Here is a 25936-nt window from a genome sequence, read left to right on the forward strand (position 1 = left end):
CTGAAGGCGCGCACCCCGAGAGTCTGCACAACCGTGCTTGCGGGCTTCGAAAATTGCCGTTCAGCCGTCCACCCGGCAGTAGAAAACGTTCCGCATTTGTAGTTTTGTTTTGTTTTGTTTTGTTTTGTTTTGTTTTGTTTTGTTTTGTTTGTTGATTGTTAAACGACCTTTCTAATATCCATTCTGTTTAATAAAACCCCTATATTATTATTGATACGAGCTGTTCGGTGTGCGTCTCTCCTTTATGTTAAGGGTGGTGTCCGACCGCCTGTAACATAGTGGGGGCTCGTCCGGGATCAATAGTTTGATTAAATCGGACTTTAGTGTTAGATTGCGGAACTTCTGAAAGCTACAACATTTTGGTGAGTGTTCTGGTGGGCAATTATGATTGTCTGTTCATTTGTTTAGTCGATGTTTATTTTATTTTTGGTGGATATCTCAGGAGGGGGCACTCGGATGCCTCGAGCTGAGTAAGCCACTGAAGATTGCGTAGGTATTTAGGATTTTGTTTTGGTTTTGTGTATAGTTAGTTAGAGTAGTTGGACAACATATTGCCTATCAGAATACCTTAAGTTTAGTTGTATAGCTTGTGATATATTGGGGCATATCGCCTATTTAGTGAGCGCTGGTATTCTGAATATAGCCTACGAGCGTATTGGTTAAAATTCGGGGGTGGACTTTAAAATTCGTGGTTGTTTGTAGCCTATATTGTGCTTTTCGTTTGACCACTTTAGATATTCGCTACTTGGTAGCTTTGTTGCAGTTAAACTGCTTTGGTAAGTGTTTGCTTATTAGCTTATTTATTTATTTTTTTTCTCTTGACTTTGGTGCGCACTTTAGGCATCTTTTCGTGGTTTAATTATTATTTTGTACTTGATTTTGGTGCACGTTTTAACCGTCGTTTCGTGTTAAAATGGCAACAGAGGAAGCATTTATTAAAGAACCCTCTAATGAGTTACTTTATAAATTTTCGAAAGAGCAGTTGCTGAATTTAGCCGTAACTTATAAAGTTGAGCTCACTTCTGCTGAAAAACGCACCAAAGACACAATCAAGGCCGTCTTACAAGCTGCTTTGGTTAGTCAGGGCATTTTGCCTGTAGAGAAACAATCTCCCGTGTCTACAGAAGCATTACAGCTGCAGATTCGGTTGAGAGAGTTAAGTATCAAAGAGAAAGAAATTGAGTTCGAGCGTGAGCGTATGCAAGCTCAGGCCCGTGGGAATGAACTTGAAAACCGACTGGCATTAAGAAAGTTAGAAATCGAGGCCCAGAAGGAAGGTGTCGCTCCTTCTGACCCTAATTCATTTGATGTCACTCGCCACATCCGACTTGTGCCACCTTTTGTGGAAAAAGATGTGGAAAAATATTTTCCACACTTTGAGCGTGTCGCAACCAATTTAAATTGGCCAAAAACTGCATGGGCATTCCTCCTGCAATGCGTTTTAGTGGGAAGGGCGCAGGAGGTTTACTCGTCGCTAACAGTGGAGCAGAGCGGTGACTATGATATGGTGAAAGCGTCAGTTCTGAGGTGCTATCAGTTAATCCCTGAAGCATATCGTCAGAAGTTTAGGAACTTAAAAAAAACTGAGCGTCAAACTTTTGTTGAATTCGGTCGAGATAAAGCAGCTCTGTTTGATCGTTGGTGCTCATCACAGCAGGTTGATAGTCAGGAGAAATTACGTGAACTAATTCTCTTAGAAGAATTTAAGAACTGTCTGCCAACCGCTGTGGCAACCTATTTAGCTGAGCAGAAGGCTGAGTCAATTTCTGAAGCTGCTATACTTGCTGACGAATATGTTTTAACACATAACATTGCCAAAGAACGTTTTCGTTTAAGAAGTAATCCCTCTACGACCACTGATGTTGACACGAAAAAGACTGCAGTAAAGCAAGAAGACAGACACTGTTTTTATTGTAAAAAGCCTGGGCATGTTATAGCAGACTGCTTAATATTGAAAAAAAAACAGTCCACAAAACCAATGGGTCTTGTTAGTTCTTCTTCGATGAATATATCGCCAGTCCTTCATGCAGAGATAAAGCCAGAGAAAACCCAGACCATGTACGAGCCCTTCCTGACGAATGGGACCGTATCTGTGCCTGGTGAGGAGGCTGTCGCTGTGCGCATCTTGCGAGATACGGGCGCTTCGCAGTCTTTCCTCCTCCGTGGCTTGTTGCCATTGTCTGAAAAGACTGCAACTGGTAGTAGTGTTCTTGTTAGAGGAATTGAGATGGGATTTCTCGATGTTCCCTTACATTACGTGCATCTTGATTCAGATTTGGTGTGTGGTGATGTGGTTGTTGGCGTTCAGGACTCTTTACCAATCCCTGGAGTCACGTTTCTCCTTGGCAATGACTTAGCCGGGGGAAATGTGTGGAGCCGTGGCGATGTTCCACCTGAGGTTGTTCCGGTGCCACTCTTTCGAGAGGGTCCCGATGAGTGCGCACTGAAATTTCCCGAGGTTTTTCCCACTAATGTCGTCACTAGGTCGCAGACTCAGAGGTTAAGGGAGGCAGTGCCTCCCAATGACGTCGACCTGAGTGACAGTTTCATTGCTCACCCTGCTGAATGTGAGAGGCTCTTCGAGCCCGCTTTTACTCAGTGCCGCAGTAGTCCTGTGCCTGTAGTGAACGATGAGGTAAGAGGAAAAAAACAATTAGATGTCCCATTGTCATTAGAGAAACTTATTAATGCTCAACAAAAAGACCCCACTCTTGTTTCATGTTTTAAAGCAGTTCGATCTTTTTCAGACCGTGCAAGTGAGAGTCCGACCTTTTTCATCAGAGATGGCTTACTTATGCGGAGGTGGAGACCTCAGAAAAGTAATGAGTGGAATGACATTGACCAAATTGTTTTGCCGTCTGAAAACAGACGCGTCATTTTGAGTGTTGCGCATGATGGTGTTTCTGGTCATTTAAGTGTGACTAAAACATTCAACCGTGTTCTTCATCACTTTTTCTGGCCTGGCCTGAAGCGGGATGTGCGGCGGTATTGTAAAACGTGCCATGTCTGTCAAGTTAGTGGTAAACCAAATCAGACAATTCCACCTGCACCGTTGTACCCCATACCCGCCATCGGTGAGCCTTTTGAAAACGTAATAATTGACTGCGTCGGTCCTCTTCCACGGTCAAAAAGTGGATATCAGTATCTGTTAACAATTATGTGTACCGCTACTCGCTTCCCCGAGGCGGTGCCTCTGAGGAAGATCACTGCTAAAGTGGTGTGCAGGGCTTTGTTAAAATTCTTTTCTTTTGTGGGACTACCAAAAGTCGTTCAAAGTGACCAAGGAACAAATTTTACTTCTCGTGTCTTTTCTCAAGTCCTAAAGTCGCTCCAAATTAAGCACCGCATTTCTAGCGCGTTCCATCCAGAGAGTCAAGGCGCTCTCGAACGTTACCATCAGACGCTAAAATCTATGCTGCGTGCATATTGTTTGGAGGTGGGTACAGACTGGGAAGAGGCGATTCCTTGGATGCTTATGGCCTCTAGAGAAGTCATGCAAGAGTCAATCGGTTTCAGCCCTGCAGAGCTAGTGTTTGCTCACAATGTTCGCACACCATTGAGCGTCATTAAAGATCAGTGGCTGAGCAAACCTACTTCTCGTAGCGCGTTACAGTTCATAAGCGACGTTCGCAGCCGACTACACAGAGCGCGTGAACTCGCTAGAGAGAATTTAGAAAAGACTCAATCTAATATGAAAACGTGGTATGATAAAAAAGCAAGAGCCCGTTCGTTTAAACCAGGAGACCAAGTGTTGGTTCTTTTTCCCGTGCCCGGCTCTGTATTTCAGGCACGATTTAGAGGGCCATATACTGTGGAAAAGAAAATATCTGATCTGGATTATGTAATTTTAACCCCAGATAAGCGATGGCATTCTCGCGTCTGTCATGTAAACATGCTCAAACCATATTATCAGCGTGAATGTGTTAAAACTGACTTGTGTAATCTTAACTTGCCCAGTCCAGTCGAGTCTGTGTTGCTCTCTTCACTGGTGGAGGATGATGACGCGGTGACTCCTCCGTCGCGATGCGAGGGTCGACTAAATAACTCTGCTATGCTGTCGGTCATTGCAAACCATTTGCCACATTTAACTCCCTCTCAAACAGCTGACATATTGTCTGTGATGGGTGACTTCCCTGAGTTATTCGGAGATGTTCCAACCGTAACTTCAGTCCTGGAACATGACATAGACGTGGGTGATAAAGGCCCGATTAAACAGCACCCATATAGGGTAAATCCGGAAAAGCGAGCTATCCTGCAGCGGGAGGTTGAGTACATGTTAAAGAATAATATTGCTGAGCCTAGCTTTAGCCCTTGGAGCTCCCCGTGCCTTTTAGTTGGCAAACCTGACGGCACTCACAGGTTTTGTACGGACTACAGGCGTGTTAATGCCATCACTCTGCCAGACTGTTTTCCGTTACCACGGATGGATGACTGTGTAGACCGTGTGGGCTCGGCCACGTTCGTCACTAAAATCGACCTCCTAAAAGGTTATTGGCAAGTGCCTCTTACACCTAGGGCAAAACAAATATCAGCTTTTGTGACCCCAGATGCATTTATGCATTATAAAGTTATGGCTTTCGGAATGCGAAACGCTCCTGCCTCATTCCAGCGTTTAGTAAATATGGTTTTAGCTGGAATGTCAAATTGCGAAGCGTATTTGGACGACATAGTCCTATATAGTACACACTGGTCCGAACACATAACACAACTTTGAGAGCTTTTCCGTAGGCTATCCAATGCAAATCTCACAATTAATCTAGCCAAATGTGAGTTCGGAAAAGCCACTGTTACCTATTTGGGGCGGGAAGTTGGCAGGGGACATGTTTTGCCAGTAATGGCTAAAGTGGCCGCTATTCAAGAGTTTCCTGTGCCTTGCGATCGCCGTGCGTTACGCCGATTCTTAGGAATGGTAGGCTACTATCGTAGTTTTTGTAAGAACTTTTCGACTGTAGTATGTCCCCTCACTAACCTATTGAGCCCAAAAACTAAATTTGACTGGACGGAGTCCTGTAATAGAGCATTTGAAAATGTCAAAGCTCTCTTGTTGACTGCTCCCGTGCTGGCTGCGCCAAACTTCAACAAACCGTTTCAGCTTGCTGTAGACGCCAGCAACGTAGGCGTCGGTGCTGTACTTTTACAATCAGGTGCTGATAACATAAACCATCCCGTGAGTTTCTTTTCTAAGAAATTAAATTCTGCTCAGCGAAAGTACTCCACTATCGAACAAGAGACTTTGGCCTTAGTGCTAGCCATTCAGCACTTCGAAGTGTATTTAGGCTCTACAGTACATCCAATTAAGGTCTATACAGACCATGACCCACTCAAATTCCTCACTCGCATGTACAATTCAAACCGTAGGTTAATGCGCTGGAGTCTATTGCTTCAACCGTTTAACCTCCAAATTGTGCATGTTCGGGGAATAGACAACATTATTGCAGATGCGTTGTCTAGGGTGGATGCTTAATATTAAGATGTAGTTGTTGTTGTTTTTTTGCCTTTTATAAAAAAGGGCTTTTGTTTATTATGAAGAATTTGCATGTGTCCTTTTATTGATTAAGAAATTCCTAACAAATTCTTTTCCTACGTGGCCTATATCTAGGTTATAGTTAATAATAATAATAATAATACCTCTGTGTAATTCTAAGTATCTTCACATGCAGGTAACACCTTGTTCGGAGGTACTGATTATTTGTAGCTGGAACTCTATTGTCTGGGTTGGTTCGAACAGTGAGCTGAACACAGAACAAAAGAGTTTTCATATTCAATGTATGGCGACAGGTCACCATTTTGGGGTGGGGGTGTTACGTCCCCCAGCTCTGGTGTTTGTTGCTACACGTGTTTGAGTGTAGTGTCTCTTCCCCTCTTGATTACAGATGAGCCACACCTGAGCGGAGCCTGTATTTGCGCTACAAAAGGCTTCCTGGATCATTTCTGAAGGCGCGCACCCCGAGAGTCTGCACAACCGTGCTTGCGGGCTTCGAAAATTGCCGTTCAGCCGTCCACCCGGCAGTAGAAAACGTTCCGCATTTGTAGTTTTGTTTTGTTTTGTTTTGTTTTGTTTTGTTTTGTTTGTTGATTGTTAAACGACCTTTCTAATATCCATTCTGTTTAATAAAACCCCTATATTATTATTGATACGAGCTGTTCGGTGTGCGTCTCTCCTTTATGTTAAGGGTGGTGTCCGACCGCCCGTAACAGCCCTCGTGAGTATAAGGTATCTATTGTTTAAGGTTTGAACTTTGTCCAAGTTATAAAGTCATGAATGGTTATTTTTGTGAGTTCTGACATCCGGTTGTGTCAAATGCAGCTCCATTCCAGCACATAGGGGGATTGCTGGGCACACTGGAAGTGATAAAAAGAGGTTTTCTAATAATGACGTATATTTCACACTAACTAAAGTTGAAAAAGTTGAATAAAATAAATCATCTTACATTTTCAGAGAGTTGTAGAAGCTCCTTACATATAGTTGTCCATACAACATGTGAATGAGGTTTACAAAAATGCAGTAAGTTTAATTAAAAAGATATCTCTCACACCAGCGTTTCACAGTCATGAGACATTGAAATAAATTTAGCACTAACAAAACATTCACAAAGCATAATCTTTAAAGTTTAAATTATATCTTTTAAAAATAAAAGATGTTTTAAATTAAATTCAATGAATTATTTAAAGTCTTAATAAAAACATATTCTACATTGATGGTCTGTGGAAAAACTTGACTTGAACTTAAAGTATATTTTTTATTTATCAGGGGTAAGTAAAATAATTTGAAGTGTCACAAGTCATCTCATACATGTGAAATGTGTTTAAAGTTGTGCTGTGAGAAAATCACCACATAGGCCTATCTTCAGAGAGAGAGAGAGAGAGAGAGAGAGAGAGAGAGAGAGAGAGAGAGCAACAATGAAAACATTTAGAAACTGTGAAGCCTCAGGCTGTCCACATTGATAGGCTGCTTATAAGGTACTTTTAATCGTAAGTGTATCTTCTGAGAAAGAAGTTTGACAATAATGTTAGCTCCAGGATATAGGGTGACAGACCAGAGGAGCCTCTGTGCATCATGTCAAAGCATATGTAATGTTAGTCTGCTAACGCCTTTCCAGAGCCAAAGTTTGTACTAAATTAATTTCAAAGCATAATTGTAAAAGTTTAAATATGATCTTTTAAAATTAAAGGATTGTTTAAATTAAATCTTGAAAGTTTTAATACATACGTATCTTCTATTTATCTTTTAGGAGATTACTGTAATGGTTTTGTTTAAGGGTGACCTAGAATAATTTGTATTAAACTTGTTGAAAATTTTAAAGAAAAAACTGTACTTAGTCATCTTAAATCCCATTTATAGGAAAAGATTCAATCAGCATTTTTGTCATGTTGGGTTTAAATTTTGATGGGGTGGGGTTTCCATGGCCATAATGATTTTTGTACTGTAACTACATTTTCTATCCGGTACACATAAACACGAACATCACAGAAAACTGCATTTTTAAATAAAAAATAAAATAATAAAAAATGTAATATAATTTCTAAGCTGTTTTGCACACACACACACACACACACACACACACACAGTTGGTTTTATCAAATGAACTAATCTCTATTTTTTATTTAAATTATTCTAAATAAAATATATAATCATTGAATAATAACAAATGTTACAAAGCTTTATTTAAACAGTTTTTTAAGCTGGTTAAAAATAAATAAATACATATAAATCTAAAAACACCTTACATTTTCAGAGCACTGAAGAAATAGTTATTTATGCAATGATAAAATAAATAAATAAATAAATAAACAAACAATCCAAAAAGCAAATAGTTTAAGTTGTCATAAACAAGACAGATCCTCCCAGTGATAAACTACAGTGTGAACTGAAGCTTCAGAGCCTCACAGAGACCAGAGGAGTTACAGACCAGATGAGCCTCTGGGGACAAGGTCACAGTAAAGCTAGTCTGTGTTCCAGAGCATACTACGACCAGAGTTCTATTCATACTAAATTCATTTAAAAGCATAATCTTGAAAGTTTAAATTAGATATTTTAAAATTAAAAGACTGTTTAAATCAAATCTTTAAAGTTTTATTAAAGGGTAACTAAAGCCTAAAACAACTTTTTTTAATGATCTGTAAGACTGGGGCTTTATTAAAGCTGTTCATTGATTCAAGTAATTTTTTGACATGTGTTTAAAGTGTTTTAAAGGTGCTATAAGCGATCTCACGCGTTTTTTAGGCCAAAACATTTTTTTTCACATACCGCAAACATCTCCTCACTATCTGCTAGCTGCCTGTCCCCTGAATACACTGTAAAAAAGGCGGTCTCTGCAGGCTCCACAAACTGCAGCAAAAACAAACTGAGCAACAAACAGAGCGACCCGCAGCACGAAACATAACAAACTGTTCCAGCCAATAACCGACAAGAATGATGTGGGGGTGGGGTTAGGGGGTTAGTGCGCGGATGAGGAGGAGGGAGGGTCTAGCTAGCCTCGGTTTTGTTTGATAATAATTCAAACATCAACAAGAGGTTACGCCAACCGAGATCGCTTATAGCACCTTTAATTCTACAAAATATGGTGTAAAAACGTCTGAGTGCTGCCCTCTTCAGGTTGAATGCTGGCTACTGCAGTTGAATTTTCTTATTGAAAGTTGTGGTACCCTCTGACCAGCTAACCACGCCCTTGCCTACAGAGATGCATGCAGGCCCCCCCTCTGCTGGGGTCTGCCTATTTTTCCAGCATTTTTCAAATATTGCCAGTGGGTGGAGTCAGGCTCTAAAACGTATCTTCTATGTATCTTCTTAGAAGACTTCTGTATGATATAAATGATTGTGGTTAAATTTAACCTAAGTTATTATTTTTACTAAACAGCGTCTGTTCAAAAAAAAAAAAAAAAAAATGTTTTAAAGCAAAAACTGTGCTTAGGCGTCTTAGATCTTATTTATACAAAAATATTTCAAACAGTATTTTTGTCCATGCAACATGAAACATGTTGTCAAAGTTTGTTACAATGTTTTTTTTTTTTTTTTAGAAATCCGAGGACTCAATATTGCTCTTATTTAGATGAAGTTGTATCATTTAGAAAATCACCACATCATTTTCAGAGACGCGATGTGCCTCTGTGGTCCATGACGCGGCATAAGTAAAGTTTGTCTTGAGCGAATTTTTCATTTTACTCATCTTAATTCGAAGCATGATCTTACTTTTGACAGTAGCTATGATCTATTGCACGTATAAGATTTTCTTGTATCTCCTGAACTACCCTTAATCAGGGTGGAACCACACGGGGTGAAACCCTTTACTGAGAATATACTATCGGTTATCTACTCAAAATATATGTAGAATTTTAAAATGCTGGCGTTGTTGATGCAGGCTGTCTATTCGCCGCATGAACAGACTTTGGGGAGAGCTGATAATACTATAGCAGGAAGCATGACCTGCTTCCTTCCTCCTGCTGACCTCCTCGATTTTGGAGGCTTTTTTGTTAAAGACCCTACCCACATAGCAACATTGTGTCTGCCCAGATCCGGCCCACATCTGGCACACGTGGAAAGATGATCTGGCCCACATGCAGCATGGATCTACGGCACTTGAGTGGCCCACTCCTGTTTGCCAGATCTGGGCCACAAGCAGGCCATAGCAATGCCACATGTCAGCCAAGAGCAAAGAAATAAACCAGAACTGGACCTTATCTGAGCCACAAAGTCTGTGTATATTAAATATGAAGTCATCTCAGCCTTAATAAGTTAACAAAAAGAATCACTGAAAGAAAGAAGAGAACAGAAAAGAGAGACGAGCAGAAACACAAGAACTACAACTGACTTCAGACACAGCCTTAGAGGAAATCAACTGAAGAGAAAAGAAGACATTAAATCTGTGAAGATCTCAGCAGAGGAGGATTAAACAACTCCACAAACAGCTTTACCAGCTTCACTTATTACTAACCAGCAGCCGCGGCGCTACCATTGGGCCCGGGTGGGCCTGGGCCCACCCATTTTAGGTCCGGGCCCACCCATTTTCTACTATGGTTTTGTACATTCCTTCATTCGGATCTATTTGCGATCCATTCCATTCTAAACAAACAACGCAGTTTAGCCTTCATTCGTCCTTGTTACATTATTCATTAAGATAATAATAAATGCACGCATAATTATCAGTGAACTTGATAAATGTTGCAGATATGTTTTACTATGCATGCACAAACAAATGCCTTGTGTGCAAAATTCAGAATAAAATTAATGTGCAGCAATTTGTACAAATAGAGAGTCTGTAGGCCTATATGTGTTGTAGCCATCAAGCTCATTTAGTTTCATATTTGTTAAAATATTATAATGTTATTTTTTCATCTAAGTTGATTATGAAAAGTGAACCGCACGAGTAAGATAGGATACGCAATATCGAGAGACATGGAGCGGGTCAGACATGATTTTGACCACTTAATTAAGTTAGAAAGCCCTTTTTTAAGTGAATTTCGTTTTGTATAAATTGTATCTTAATTTTAATATTTTTTTTATCAACCAATTGCCTGGATAAATATAGGAGACAATATAATCATAGAGGCGCCCGCGCGGTCACTTGCATTGCTCGTGAACAGGAGCGCATCTAATCCTAACTTAACGAAACTCAGCATATGCCTCACAGACATGAAATATATCTTAAAGCTTGAAATGTCTTTTTAACAATTTAAAACGAAAAGAAAAAGGCTAGGCCTACTCTCTGATTATGCAATCCATGATGTGCATTTCTCTCTATAGGCGCGTTCACGGAGATGACGATCGACAACTTCATCTTTACAGCTGTTGCTGCTGTTAATAAACTAAAAATAATAGGCCTATAATTTTATTAAACAATACATTCAATTAAATTGTAATTTTATTAAAAAAAGCAACAAAAAATTCCTGTTTAAGTTTTTTTTTTTTTTTTTTTTAAACCTGTATTACGCATTAAATTCAGGTAGGCTATGAGTCGCTGTCCTACGTGCCGCAGAAAAGCGCTGAAACGGAGATGAAGGGGAACCCCCTTTTTTTTTTTTTTTGGCTTATTTTAACGGGCCCATCCAGTTTTCTGGAGGCCCACCTACAATCAAAATCCTGGCGCCGCTAGTGCTAACCAGACTGACTTTATTTCTGGCAGACGTCTACAGAAGTTTTTACTGAGAACTAACAGAGGTTTAACTCTAATGTGTTTCATTTGAAGTCACCATAACAGTGATGAGTGCTTCCATTAGTTGGGCTCTTAACTCTTATTATATCTTTTGTCTTCTTTGGCCACTGTGACAGTGTGTTTGTCAAACACATTTGCAGCAGCAAAGAAAGCTAAAGTGAAATGAGATCAGGTGATGATGGTTACCTGTTGATGGTTTTATAATCATCATGAAATAACCTGTTTCACTGAGATAATTTGAATCTCACAATTGTGTTGTACCATTAATATATTCTCATCACAAACCCTGTGTTACTGCAGCGTGAGATTCAGCAATATTATAACAATCAGTTAGAAGATTTTAACAAACATGAGCACGAAAAATGAAGCAATGGTGACACACAGAGATATGAGAAATCAGCACATGAATCTCAACAAGGGTGACAATATTTTTTTTTTAAATAAACAGAATAATTCAGAACATCACTGAAAAGCTACTAAATGTCACAACAAAAACAACAGCAAAAAAATAAAAGCAAATATTTAGAATCAAACAAAATTATAGGACAATTCAGCTGCATAATTTATTCATGTTGCAATGCATGCTGGGAGTTTTGTACTATGGTGGTACCCAGCATGCATTGCAGCAAGGTACTGTTGATTGTCACCATTGTTGAGATTCATACGTTGATTATTGATGTCTGTGTTTGTCATCGAACAGTAATGTTTCATGCTCATGTTTGTTAAAGTCTGCTAACTGATTGTAATAATATTGCTGGACCTCACACTGCAGATGTTATGTATGTATGCAGATGTATGTAATGTGAATATATTAGTTGAACAACATAATTTTTAGATTTCAAAGACATCAGTGAAACAGGTTATTTCATGATGATTATAAAACCATCAACAGGTAACTATCATCACCTGATCTCATTTCACTTTAGCTTTCTTTGCTGCTGCAAATGTGTTTGATAAACACACTGTCACAGCAGCCAAAGAAGACAAAAGATATAAGAAGAGTTAAGAGCCCAACTAATGGAAGCACTCATCACTGTTATGGTGACTTTAAATGAAACACATTAGAGTTAAACTCTGTTAATTCTCAATAAAAACTTCTGTAGACGTCTGACAGAAATAAAGTCAGTCTGGTTAGTAATAAGTGAAGCTGGTAATGCTGTTTGTGGAGTTGTTTAATCCTCCTCTGCTGAGATCTTCACAGATTTAATGTCTTCTTTTCTCTTCAGGTGATTTCCTCTAAGACTGTGGCTGAAGTCAGTTATAGATCTTGTGTTTCTGCTCGTCTCTTTTTCTGTTCTCTTCTTTCCTTCAGTGATTCTGCTTGTTAACAGGCTTATTAAGGCTGAGATGACTCCATATTTAATATACACAGACTTTGTGGCTCAGATAAGGTCCAGTTCTGGTTTATTTCTTTGCTCTTGGCTGAGATGTGGCATTGCTATGGCCTGCTTGTGGCCCAGATCTGGCAAACAGGAGTGGGCCACTCAAGTGCCATAGATCCACGCTGCATGTGGGCCAGATCATCTTTCCACGTGTGCCAGATGTGGGCTGACACAATGTTGCTACGTGGGTACAAGTTAGTCCTTAATTTCAGATGTGTAAATTACAAAACAGCATTTTTCAACCGAGTGAATCTACACATGTGAGGTCTTCAGAAGTCGCGTCTTCCAGGGTCAATGGGTCTCCTGAAAATATTTAATTTCCCTTTTATTTTAATTTCTCTTTTAAATATTTAATTACCAAAGATTAGGCTAAATGACACTAGTTTTCTAGCCTGGAAATCCAGACCTAAATCTGAAAGATTAATGGTCTGGCATCGACTAATGAAACTCGGCCAGCACAAGGAGCGGCACCAAGCCTGCATTTGAAAATCTCACTGCACGCATTTGGATAACACTACAACCAATCACAACAATAAACCCCATACGCTTAGCTACCAGCGGAGTCGGCAAAACAGCAAAAACGCCCTTCTTGCAAAGAAATGATTCGAGCGCCGTCTTCTGTTCCTGTTTTAGATAAAAAGCCAAGTTTAACTCGTTCATTGTAGCGGCCAAACAACTGGTGTTCATCCATAGCCATCTTGCAATGTTTACTAATGACTTCGACGTCACAGCACTGTCATCATCTGTTTAGCTCGCCTCTGGCCCGCCTATATCAGATAACCCGATGTGATTGGTGCAGCTCGGATACAAGGGCATATTTAATGAGCATCATTACTCGACGCCAGAGTAAACTCGCTGAGCAAATTCAACTTGTGCTCTCGCGAGTGCTCTCTGACACAATGCCATTAACTGGTTATTTTTGTTTTATAAATTTACTTTTCTTATTTCTACAAATATCAGCCTGATAAATAACAGCCTGATAAGACTTAATACACAATGAAACAAGATAATCATGCCAGCAAATACGTCTGACACAATGTTTTTAAGAAAAAGCAGTGTTTTAAAATACGACTAAACCAGATGACGAGTCTACCCGGGATTTCGAGATCGCCCAAAATGGCCGGGATTCGGCTTTTGCGTTCTACAGTCACCATTCATCATGTTTACTGTGGCGAGCAGGACGAGACTGAGGCCGCGGGAGAACGGCGCGAGGCCGGTGGCGTGATTACTGAGACGCACTGGTCTCGCATCTCTCACGGAGGAGCGGGAATTTTCTTAGCAATGGTAAAACGCACATCAACCGATCACTTGTTTAGCGTTCATGTAAACACTACATTCAGATTCACCAATCGGAATGAATTCAGTTAGATTGAAACAAAAATTGTGCATGTAAACAATGAAGGGCGACTGCAGAAAGCAAAAGCTGAATCCCGTACATTTTGGACGATCTCGACGGCCGGACATGTCCGGGAAAAAGAGGATGGTAACCCCTACTACTCAACTTTCTCCTACTACTCAGCTTTCTCCACAGAACAAGAGCCTGCTAGCTTAGCTTCCAAAAAAAGATGGCTGACACTGTGTACATTCTGTGAGTGAGATCCCACCCTCTATGGGCGGGTGGAAAACATTCGGGACAGCTCCTCCTACTGGCTGTTGTCTTTAGCCTCTGGCCAAAAAATCCTCCGATGACGCAAAATTACGATTTTTGCGTCATCGGAGGATTTTTTCCAGACAAAAAAATACATAAATCTCTCGTCTCAGGGGGACATGAGGGAGGAAAGCATGGTAATTTGAAAATACTACAGGTTTTCTACTAATACAAAGCTTAATGCTAAATCCTGAAATATCCCTTTAATATTATGGTTTCATGTTGATTTAAAGTTTTTGTTTGTTTGTTATTAACTAATACCTTTATTTTTTACATCCAGCACAAAGTAAAGAGACGAATGAGCTAAGGATGTTCTCTGACCCCAAATAAACAGATAATGGAATGTTCACAATCTACAATATACAGTTAGATATTCTCCTACTTGGTATGTGTGTAAATAGTTGTGCTTAAATCTTTGGGTGTAATTTTACACGGCAACATATTTTGTCACACCGCAGTGATTAAGCCTATGGACTAACTTTAAAACATAATCTTTACACAGGAATCACAAAACATGTAAGATTCAAAAGACCAAATCACTAAGAAGAGAGGGTTGAAAAGCACAGTTTATAATAAATACACAAAAGTTTGCAAATAATGGTTGTATTTCTCCACTAGATTTAGTTATCATTGCTCAGTTGGACTGTATGTGTTTTAGGTGAAGACTTTTCTTTGAGAGTGGTCAACATTCAGTGTTTACAGGAATAAATGACAATTAAGTGATAGTCTTTCTGTTTGAGAATGTTTGACTAAATTGATACTTTGTTTAGTGCAACTTTCCCTCTATCTATGATGTGGGATTACACGAAGTATCAACACGAAAAGTAAGTGCATGCTGTTTCACACTTGAACTATTACAACAGAATCACATCTGACTATGCAGATAAAATTGCACAAAAGTAAATTCTAGAGGTCAAATTGCTAAAAAGTAAATACAACATGAGCCATTTAAAACAAATACAGAAACACCACTTGTGATCAGTTTTGAATGTTTGTAATTGACATTTTATATTAGTAGTTTATACTAGTCAAATACGCTGTTTTTGTACAGTTTGCAAAAACGTTACTAACGTAACCTCGGTTCTCTCTAGAAGAGGGAACGAGTACTGTGTAAGTATCTTACGCTCTGGGAAAATCCCTTTTCCGCGAGATATTGAAGCCAAAAAATTATCCTTAATTTTGTATTAATGTAAAACGCGTTGCAGCAGCATACAGACAAGACAGCAAGACGGCTCGCATGCCTATTGGCTGTCCTGCAAAAAAAAAAAAAAAAGATTCACAGTTTATGTATATATTCAATTTTGCATGGAAACGCTTCCAAGACGCTTGCGTGTCGCGTGAACAATAGGCGTCGGTTCTATTTCTAGCAAACTCTAAACTGTTAACATGGGAGCCGAAATAAAAACGGACACGCCACGCAGCTGAGACGCTTATGCCACGCATCCAGTGTGTCACCGGCCTTATCCAGCTGATGTGGGCGTTTCACAGGTTTGTATGGATCGCCTCACATTTGCGTTTGTATAGCGCGGTCTCCGTGGGCGGAGTCACATTAAAACTTAATTAGCTGAGATGAGAACAACCGACATCTCTCTCTTTATATACATATTACATAAACTGTGAATATTTGTTTTTTATAAAAATTACTTCATTTAAAAGAAGAGAATTCAAGCTTCATGCATGTGTGTCTGTATGCCTGTTTGACTGAGTATTCGCTGAGTTACAGTTCATTTTCGGACGCGTTTCAGAATGGACTTCACTGACGGAGAGTAGGCAGAACTCGCATCATGTTTATTTTTCTTTATTTGGCGAAAAGCACAACAATTTGTTTTTATTATGAGTATTAGGGCTGTTTTTGACTAAGGATTTTCATAGTCGAATCTGATTCGTTAGATTTTGCCGTAGTCGACTGATAGTCGAACCTTTTTTTTTATTTTATTTTTAGATAGCAGATATTTTTTCCATTTCAAACAAAAGAGCTAAAAAACTAAAAGAAAAACATGGTGTGTAACAAATACCTTTTATTCATTTAAAGCCAGATGAACAAAACATATCACACATATATCATAACATTTCATAAACATGAGGAGCAATATGAGAGAGAAATTTGGTGATCGTTGTTTAGGTACATTAAACCACGTAAAGCTTTTTCATGCCCATGAGAACCGTGTGGAGTCAACTCACAGCCGCTCCGCTGCCCTGCTGAAAATGTGAAGCAGAAACGCTTAATGTCAGATAACGTCCATAATAATTGGACTCTGGGTTCGATTTTTTGACCATTTTCAGTGGTTATGAGGAGCAATATGAGAGGGAAATTTGGTGATCGTTGTTTAGGTACATTAAACCACGTAAAGATTTTTCACGCCCATGAGAACCGTGTGGAGTCAACCCACAACCGCTCCGCTGCCCTGCTGAAAATGTGAAGCAGAAACGCTTAATATCAGATAACGTCCATAATAATTGGACTCTGGGTTCGATTTTTTGACCATTTTCAGTGGTTATGAGGAGCAATATGAGAGGGAAATTTGGTAATCATTGTTTAGGTACATTAAACCACGTAAAGCTTTTTTCACGTTAGGACTTATTAAGCCCATGAGAACCGTGTGGAGTCAACCCACAGCCGCTCCGCAGCCCTGCTGAAAATGTGAAGCAGATTTTTTAATACATTTTTATTTATTTACATTAGTAAGCTACAGGACATCGTCTTTCAAAACATGACCTGCGCGAAAGCGAAAAAAAAAAAAAATTGTACCCAGCCCTTCTGAAAATGCGAATGCGTCTCTGTCCCCAGCACATTTCAAACCAAACTGACGCCCATGTATTCGACTATGAGGTTCATAGTCGAATCAGACCTCTCCGAATCGAATCGTCGAATCCTCGACTATTAGAAGTCAGCCCTAATGAGTATACACAAAAAAATACACACTAAACAGGATCGATTGATGTATAACACAAGCATATAAGATTAAAATTAATATTAGTATTTAGATTTGTTTTTGCACAGATAAGGAAAAAAACGAGCCGACCTCAGGGGGTTAAAACACAACCAACACCATCAGATCACCTTTTCTCTTTGTTCATCTGGCTGTTATAACTCAGGTACAGCAGCCAAACAAAATCTAAAGTCAATGATTTAAGGTCAAGAGCCCAACTAAAACAAACACTGATCACCATAATGATGACTTAAAATTACGGTTTTCTCCTTCAGTGATTCTGCTCGTTAACATCAGGTGTCTTCAATGTTGGCAATAAAAAAAAAAATGGTTTAAAAAAATGGTTGTAAATTTTACTCATTTTAAATGGTTAACTTTTAAGGAATTAATTTGATTAATTATTACTCAATTCTAATTTGTTAAATTTAATTAATAATATTGCTTGTAATCTGTTGCCACAATTTTATTGATTAGATATAGCGTATTCATTTTTTCAGTGTGGTTCTAAAGTGTGCATTTCCTGGATGTGTGTCTATATGATCTTGTCAAAAAATGTTCTGTATGATGGCTTCATAAAATCGTTCAGAGTATCACAGCAGAATTGGCATGCAAAGTTAACAACTAATATTTAACAACTTAATCAGATATTAGAGTTCAGGTGGTATGAATAAATCAGGCCACTACATGATATCACTAAAAAATACCTAACATCATCTGATCTGATTTACTCTTGCATTCTTTGCCATGTTTCAGAGACACACAGTTAAAGCAGCCAGAATGCTTACAGATCTATCACAGGCTCAGCTCCCTCCTCCTTTCACTCACTCCTACGAGCCTACATCCCTACCAGAAGCCTACGATCGGTCAATGAGCAACGTCTCGTGGTTCCATCACAGAAAGCCACAAAATCACTTTCCAGAACATTCTCTTTCACAGTTCCATGCTGGTGGAACGCTCTCCACACCCTCATCCGGAATGCAGAATCCCTGACAACATTCAAAAGAAAGCTGAAAACGTACTCGGTTACTAACGTAACCTCGGTTCTCTCTAGAAGAGGGAACGAGTACTGCGTTTTTACTAAAACGCTACGGGAAAAGTCTCTTTTCACGAAACACTGAAGCAAAAAATTATCCTTTAATTTTCATATATGTAAAACGCGTTGCAGCAGCAGTCAGCTATGGCGAGACGGCTTGCTCGCTCATTGGCTGCTCTGCGGCAACTGCATAAGCCTATCGAGCGAGGCCTGGGGTGACGTCAGGCCAATGAGGGCGCTTCACGCCCTCCTCGCCACTTCCCGCCGAGACGGGCGTGGCATACCTCTATAAAAGGAGCTCGAGAAGGCTGATTCACTTGATTTTGATCGCCGAAGCGAACCAGAGTGAACCATACGCACGGCAGAGAACGCAGTACTCGTTCCCTCTTCTAGAGAGAACCGAGGTTACGTTAGTAACCGAGTACGTTCTCTTACGAGAGTTCTCTCGTACTGCGTTTTTACTAAAACGCTACGGGAACCCCTTGTAAAACGCCGTGCGTGCTGGGATAAAAACACCGATCACCGGAAGCTATTTCAGGCATACAGTGCATAATCACCAGATAGACTCACACAGAGTCAGGGAATAAGGGAGGGGAGCCTTAATTCCCTATACTGTAGCGTCCGCAGGCTTAACGCGACCTCACAGGGAGAGTCTAAAGACAAGAGGGGATTCCCTCCGTCCTTATATAGACATGTCCACAGACGCGAATATGACATCACATAGACAGGGTAGGGAGCCTGAACTAATGTGGGAAATGTGGGTCTTACACAGTTCTGCCCAAGATAGTCGGTAGCGCATTGCGCCTGCGATTTCAGAGGTCTAGCTAGACAGCTGAATCGACTACACCAACAAAAGCTTAGCCTGTAAGGCGGGAACCTCTAGGTTATAAAACCTGATAAATGTAGACGGAGAGGCCCAGCCTGCCGCCGTACATATATCCTGTAGGGAAATCCCGCTAGACCAAGCCCACGAGGAGGCAACGCCTCTCGTAGAGTGCGCTCTAACTCCCAACGGGCATTGAATGCCCTTGACAGTATAAGCCAGCGCTATGGCGTCAACTATCCATCTGGATAGACTTTGTTTCGAAACAGCCATTCCTTTGGAACATCCGCTGAACGAGACAAAGAGCTGCTCTGTCTGTCTGAAGACAGCAGAGCGGGACATATAAGCTCTTAAAGCCCTAACAGGGCAAAGAAAACTCGAGTCCCCCTCCTCACTCGATGCCGGCAGGGCAGACAGGGAAATAACCTGAGCCCGAAAAGGCGTGTTGAGGGATTTCGGCACATAGCCGTGCTTAGGTTTGAGTATGACTTTAGAGTCATTAGGACCAAACTCCAAGCATGCCGGGCTCACGGAGAGCGCGTGCAGATCGCCTATGCGCTTCACTGAAGCGAGAGCCATCAAAAACACTGTTTTGAAAGACAAATGTTTGAGGCTAATAGACTGGATAGGCTCGAAAGGGGCACCTTTCATGGCCGCCAAGACCGTAGAAAGGTCCCACATAGGGACTGAAGGAGGTCTGGGTGGATTCAGTCTCCTAGCTCCCCTGAGGAAGCGGATGACTAAATCGTTCCTTCCCAGTGACTGACCCAGCGTTGAACCGGAGAACGCTGAAATAGCCGCCACATATACTTTGAGCGTGGAAGGGGATCTGCCCTTATCCAACAGCTCTTGTAGGAAGGAGAGAACCTCCGTTACCTCACATTCGAGGGGTGATAGGCTCCGAGCTGTACACCAGCCGGAGAAAACCGACCACTTCGAAGCATAAAGCCGCCGAGTCGACGGTGCTCTAGCCTGAGTGATGGTATTCATGACTCCCTCTGCGAGACCAACGGATATCCGTTGAGCGCCCACACATGAAGGGACCACAGCTCCGGGTGTGGGTGCCAAATCGAGCCCCCGGCCTGCGAGAGGAGATCTCTCCTCAACGGCACTGGCCATGGAGCGATGTCTGCTAACTGCATCAGGACTGGGAACCATGCTTGGTTCTTCCAGAACGGTGCTACAAGCAGCACTGGGCATTTTGTTTCCCTGACCCGTTCCAACACCTGTGGCAGGAGGGAGACGGGGGTAAAAACGTATAGCGGGCAGCGCGGCCACCTTCGGGACAGTGCGCTGTCGCTCTTTGAAAAGAACGCAGGGCAGTAGGCGTTTTCGTGGGACGCGAATAGGTCCACCTCCGCTCTGCCGAATCTCTCCCACAACAGCCGGACTGTTTGTGGGTGTAGAGACCACTCGCCCGGGGGAACGTTGTTCCTGGACAGTCTGTCTGGGCCCACATTCTGAAGCCCAGGTACATGCACTGCTCTCAGCGAGCGTAAGTTGTGCTGAGCCCATATTAGGAGGCGTTTCGCCAACCTGTACAGGGATGTGGATTTCAGACCGCCCTGGCGATTTATGTAGGACACCACAGCCATGATGTCCGAACGGACTATGACGTGTTGGTCCTTGATGTGGGGACAAAAACGCGTCAGCGCGTTGTGCACTGTCAGCATTTCTAAGTTTTTGTGTTGGAGCTTTTCTCGTTCCGACCACAGGCCGAAGAACGGTCTGCCCTCGAGCAGCGCTCCCCATCCCGAGGTGGATGCGTCTGTCGACACCATCCTCACTCCCGAGGAAGTCCCCAGGCTTACACCTGATCGGTACCAGTCGTCCGCCATCCAAGGCACCAGGGCTGTAACACAGTTCTGATCGACCTTGAGGCATAATCGACCGGACACCCGCGCTTTCAACCAGAACTGCAGCGGGCGCATGCGGAGCAAGCCCAGCCGGAGAACTGACGATGCTGAGGCCATAAGACCCAGCATCCTTTGAAACTTCCTGAGCGGGGTGAAAGCGCCGCGGCGGAAAGACTTCGCCGCGCGCTGAATGTGCAGCACGCGCTGTGGCAACAGCCGCGCTGTCATAGACTGCGAGTCCAGAACGATACCCAGAAACGAAATCGTTTGACTGGGGTTCAGTGAACTCTTCGCCCAATTGACCGTGATACCAAGATTCTCGAGGTGATCGAGTAAAATGGTTCTGTGCTCCACGAGCTGAGATCGTGATTGGGCTAGGATCAACCAGTCATCCAAATAGTTCAGCTGCGTCCATGCATTTCGTAAATGTACGAGGTGCCAGGGACAAACCGAACGGCAGGACTGTATACTGGTATGTCTGACCCTCGAAGGCGAATCTCAAGTATCGCCTGTGATGTGACGCTATCTGTATTTGAAAATACGCGTCCTTCAGATCTATTGACATAAACCAGTCTCCTCGGCGAACATGCGCGAGGATTTTCCTGGTCGTGAGCATTTTGAAACTGCGTTTCACTAATGCTTTGTTCAGCCGTCTTAGATCCAGTATGGGTCTGATACCATCGTCCTTTTTGGGGACTAGGGACTAGAAAGTATCTGCTGTATAGCCCCCCTTCGCTTTGAGCTTGGGGCACACGCTCTATCGCCCCTTTGCTTATCAGTTTTGATATTTCGGCGCGAAGTAGGTGTGCTACTTCTGAAACCACCGTAGTTGGACGCGCGCTGTGAAGCGGGGAGGGCGTCGACAAAACTGTAGCGAGAAGCCTCTCTTTATAATGCCTAGCACCCAGTCCGAAACCCCTGGAAGCGCTGCCCATGCTTCTGCATGGTTGGCTAAGGGCTGGATGCGAAGCGCGCTCTGTTCGCCGTGCGACAGAGGCGCTTCGGGGCGCAATAACGTAGGCGTTATGCCTGTGGCATTCGAGGCGGGGGGCGCGCTTATTACAGCGGGCAGAGCGCTCGTCCTCGACCTTACTACAGCGCTTGACTGAGTGAGGGAGGGCTGAGCGGGTCCCGCGGGACTCATGTCTGCGAGTAAATGTGGGCGGGAAGCGGGCACATTCACTGCTTTGGGCGCGCTGTCTGACTGAGCAGAGCGAGCGCGCACAGGTCTCGTTTTTACAGAGAGCCTGTGGTCTGTGAGACATAGTGTTTGTGCGGGCACTTTCACTATGTTGGAAGCGCAATCGACCTGAGTCGATTTTATGTGCGCGAGCCCTAAGTGTAGGGCTGTGCTTGTGTGTAGAGATGGGCACTGAGGAGTGGGCATCGACACTACACTTATAGCACCATCGGCCGTGGCCGGGACACCAGAAAATACCGTGAGTAAGTGTGGGCGCGGGAGAGCGGGCACAGTTACTGCAATGAGTGCACTGTCTGTCTGAGCAGAGTGAATGCACACAGGTTTCGTCTTTACAGAAACCACAAGGCATGCAGAACATAGTGTTTGTGGGCACTAGGCAGTGGGCACGCACGTTCACTATGTTGTGTGCGTGATCGACCCGAGTCGAATATATGAGCGCGGGCCCTGTGTGAAGGGCTGTGCTAGTGTGTAGGGATGGGCACTAGCAGTGGGCATCTTCTCTACACATATAGCATCATCGGCCGTGGCCGGGACTTCGGTAGAAGTCCGGCCATGTACCACGTGCTCGTGGGCTGCAAAAAACACGTCTGCAGTTGCCTCTCGGGAAACAAACAGAGTGATTGCATTCGGCGGCATAATATTTTCTGTCGGCAGGCCTGGGATTCGAACCTCGGATCCCCCGCGCGAAAGTCTAAGAATCTACCACTGGACCACAGTGAAGATACATAGACAAAGTCAGCGCGAGTATTATCCACACTGGCGTTTGCTTGCAGGCATGTACCACGTGCTCGTGGGCAGCAAAAAACACGTCTGCAGTTGCCTCTCGGGGAACAAACAGAGTGATTTGCATTCGGCGGCATAAATATTTTCTGCCGGCAGGCCTGGGGTTCGAACCTCGGATCCCCCGCGCGCAAGTCTAAGAATCTACCACTGGACCACAGTGAAGATACATAGATATAGTCAGCGCGAGTATTATCCACACTGGCGTTTGCTTGCAGGCATGTACCACGTGCTCGTGGGCAGCAAAAAACACATCTGCAGTTGCCTCTCGGGGAACAGACAGAGTGATTTGCATTTTCAGACGCCTGCAAAATGCCAGAATGTGAGAAGAGTGGATATCGCCCAGTTTCAGCGGGGCTGAAAACACTCCATTCTCCTTTCGCCAGTGACGCACGGGAACCGTAGAAACGGTGTTCGGTTGCAGGCAAGCGGGTACTACGCGCTCGCTGGCTGCAAAATGCATCTCTGCAGTCGCCTTCAGGGGACTGACAGAGCAAAGCATTGGCGGCATAAATATATATGCCGCTAGACCGGGATACGAACCCCGGTCCCCCGTGTGGAAAACCTATAATTCCACCACTGAGCCACAGGGGGATACAGGCTTTTGAAAGCGGCGTCAACATGTATTCTTCGGCGTTTGCTGGCAGGCAAGCGTGTAACAGACTCACTTGCTGCAATAATATTTCCAGTCGCCGAACAGGGAACTGAGAAATGTGAGAGAAAAGAGGTCAGACCGACCAACGGTGGGACTAAGAACACTCTTTTCTCCTTCGCCGGTGAATGACGCGTGCAGAGGCAGGGTAGCTTTTCTTGTAACGTAAAGAAAAACTAATCCCGCCATCCGCTTCCAGGAAGGGCAGCCTCGGAAAGGATGCCCGGCGAGTCCTCAGAGTCACCGTAGGCAATTGGCTCGGAGTGAAGGCGTTTCGCCGTCAGCGAGCGCTGCATGAGAAGGCATCTTGAAAAAGACGCAGCTCTTTTAGGGGTGCGTGTTGCAAAGCGAACACACACACACACACATACACAAGAACAAAGAATGTAAAGGATATGGCGTCGGAAAGCGCAGCAGGTACGGCGGTAGAAGGCGGCATTGGCCAGCGGCTTCAAGGGCTCGTCCCGCTGAAGTGCTTGCATCAGACGACGCGTGCTTCCTCGTGATCCAGCGATGCGTGCGCTTCGCTGAAGAGATTAAAATCAAGTGAATCAGCCTTCTCGAGCTCCTTTTATAGAGGTAAGCCACGCCCGTCTCGGCGGGAAGTGGCGAGGAGGGCGCGAAGCGCCCTCATTGGCCTGACGTCACCCCAGGCCTCGCTCGATAGGCTTATGCAGTTGCCGCAGAGCAGCCAATGAGCGAGCAAGCCGTCTCGCCATAGCTGACTGCTGCTGCAACGCGTTTTACATATATGAAAATTAAAGGATAATTTTTTGCTTCAGTGTTTCGTGAAAAGAGACTTTTCCCGTAGCGTTTTAGTAAAAACGCAGTACGAGAGAACTCTCGTAAGAGAACCCATCTCTTCCGTGAGCACTTAACCTCATAAAAAAAAAAAAAAAAAAATTATTTCCTTTTCCTTTAAATCCTCGCTTATTGGGCTTATGCTACTCTGATCAATGCCTGAACTTCGTATTTGAGCACTTCTTGCGTTGTTTTTGCCTCTTCACGATGACTCGCTTAATTTAGTCCTCATTTGTCACTTTGAACAAAAGCGTCTGCTAAATGACTAAATGTAAATGTAGAATAAAACTAATGTTAAAAATCCAAGGGTCAAGAGCACAACTAAAGCTAACTTTATTATTTTCAATAAAACAGCAACTTCAACCTCTGTTAATTCTCAATAAGAGCTTTAGTATGAAAGAAATAAAGTCTGGATTGTAATAAGTGAAGATGCTGAGATCCTGAGAGATCTCTTAGTGTTTAATGTTCTGATGGGATTTAAAGTGTTTCTGTATTGTCTGTTTGTGTGTCACCATTGTGTTGAAGAGTAGAGCCTGAGCTTCAGTCCAGGATGAGCAGAGAAACACTGATGATATGTTGTGTGTTGCTTTATTTAACATACAGTAAGTATATAATTGCTGATGCAGTGATGTATAGTCACAGCAAATCATGCATGTACTTCACTGTAAGAGATTCACTTTTTACAGTTTATGTGTTTGTCAGTAAAAATTCTGGAAATATTTGTAAAATAACTGTTTCTGTTAAAAAGTTTAATGAAAATGTCTGTAAAAGACTTTTGCACTTTATTTAAATTAGGATATTTTACTTTCATTTTATGTTTTTTGAATGGCAACCATTGCTGACAGTCATTTGACCATTTTTACGTTCTTTTTTAAAGTGATCGTAATAATTCAGGAAATAGCTGTAGAATAAGTGTTTTTCTATAAAACATTCAAGGAAAATTTCTGTTTCAGTTTTTTCCACTTTATTTCAGTTAGGATATTTTATGGATTTTGTTTGGCAGCCATAGCTGACAGTTTTTTAAAAAAAAAATTTAGTGAGTATTTCATGTATTACTACTGACAACCACAGAGAAATAAATACCTGGTTCTGGATTATTTCATCATTCTTTTCTGAACACAGGTGAACACAAACAGACCACATTCAACTTACCACCATCTCTCCATGAATTACAGGTGAATCCTCTTTAAAGGAGCCGTCTGCCAGTTGTTTGTGGAGAACCAGCCACTTGAGGGCGCTGCAGAGCACATTTTCTTCTATAGGAGTAAAGTTATTGGCCATGGAGAAGACCTTAGCAACATATGCAGTCAGCCTTAAAAACAGACAAACAGAAAGATATAAATAAATAATTAAAAAAAAGTAATAATGATTTTGTTACTATTAAAACAATGTTAAATAATAAAATATGTAAGACAAGCAAAATCAGGCATAAAACGAAACAAAACCGACTTTACCATGTGCTGCTCGGCCTGTCTATGGAGGCAGCATAAGATCCATCTCGTTTACGGAAACCCAGCAGCCGTTGATAACCTTCATACAAACAAGATAAAGAAAGAAAATGTATTACATATATTTTCCGCATTTTTCATGAGAGCATCTTTGAGTGTGCTTTTGATTTTATTTCATTTTCTTTAGGGGTGAATTCAGGTTGATTGGGACACATTTTCCTAGTCATCTAAA

General features: G+C 42.4%; 1 protein-coding gene across 1 annotated transcript in view; it reads right to left on the minus strand.

The window, feature by feature from the left end:
• LOC311077823 (complement C3-like) overlaps positions 1-25936 on the minus strand; it is an 88802-nt gene that overhangs the window by 38564 nt on the left and 24302 nt on the right. Inside the window, exons 26-27 of the mRNA XM_084106453.1 lie at positions 25711-25786; positions 25409-25568 (exon numbers count right to left, since the gene is read on the minus strand). Coding sequence (XP_083962579.1) covers positions 25409-25568; positions 25711-25786 — 236 coding nt within the window. The remainder of the gene's footprint in view (positions 1-25408; positions 25569-25710; positions 25787-25936) is intronic.

This window comes from Abramis brama (genome assembly GCF_963993115.1).
Source record: "Abramis brama genome assembly, chromosome: 2".
Taxonomy (NCBI): Eukaryota; Metazoa; Chordata; class Actinopteri; order Cypriniformes; family Leuciscidae; genus Abramis; species Abramis brama.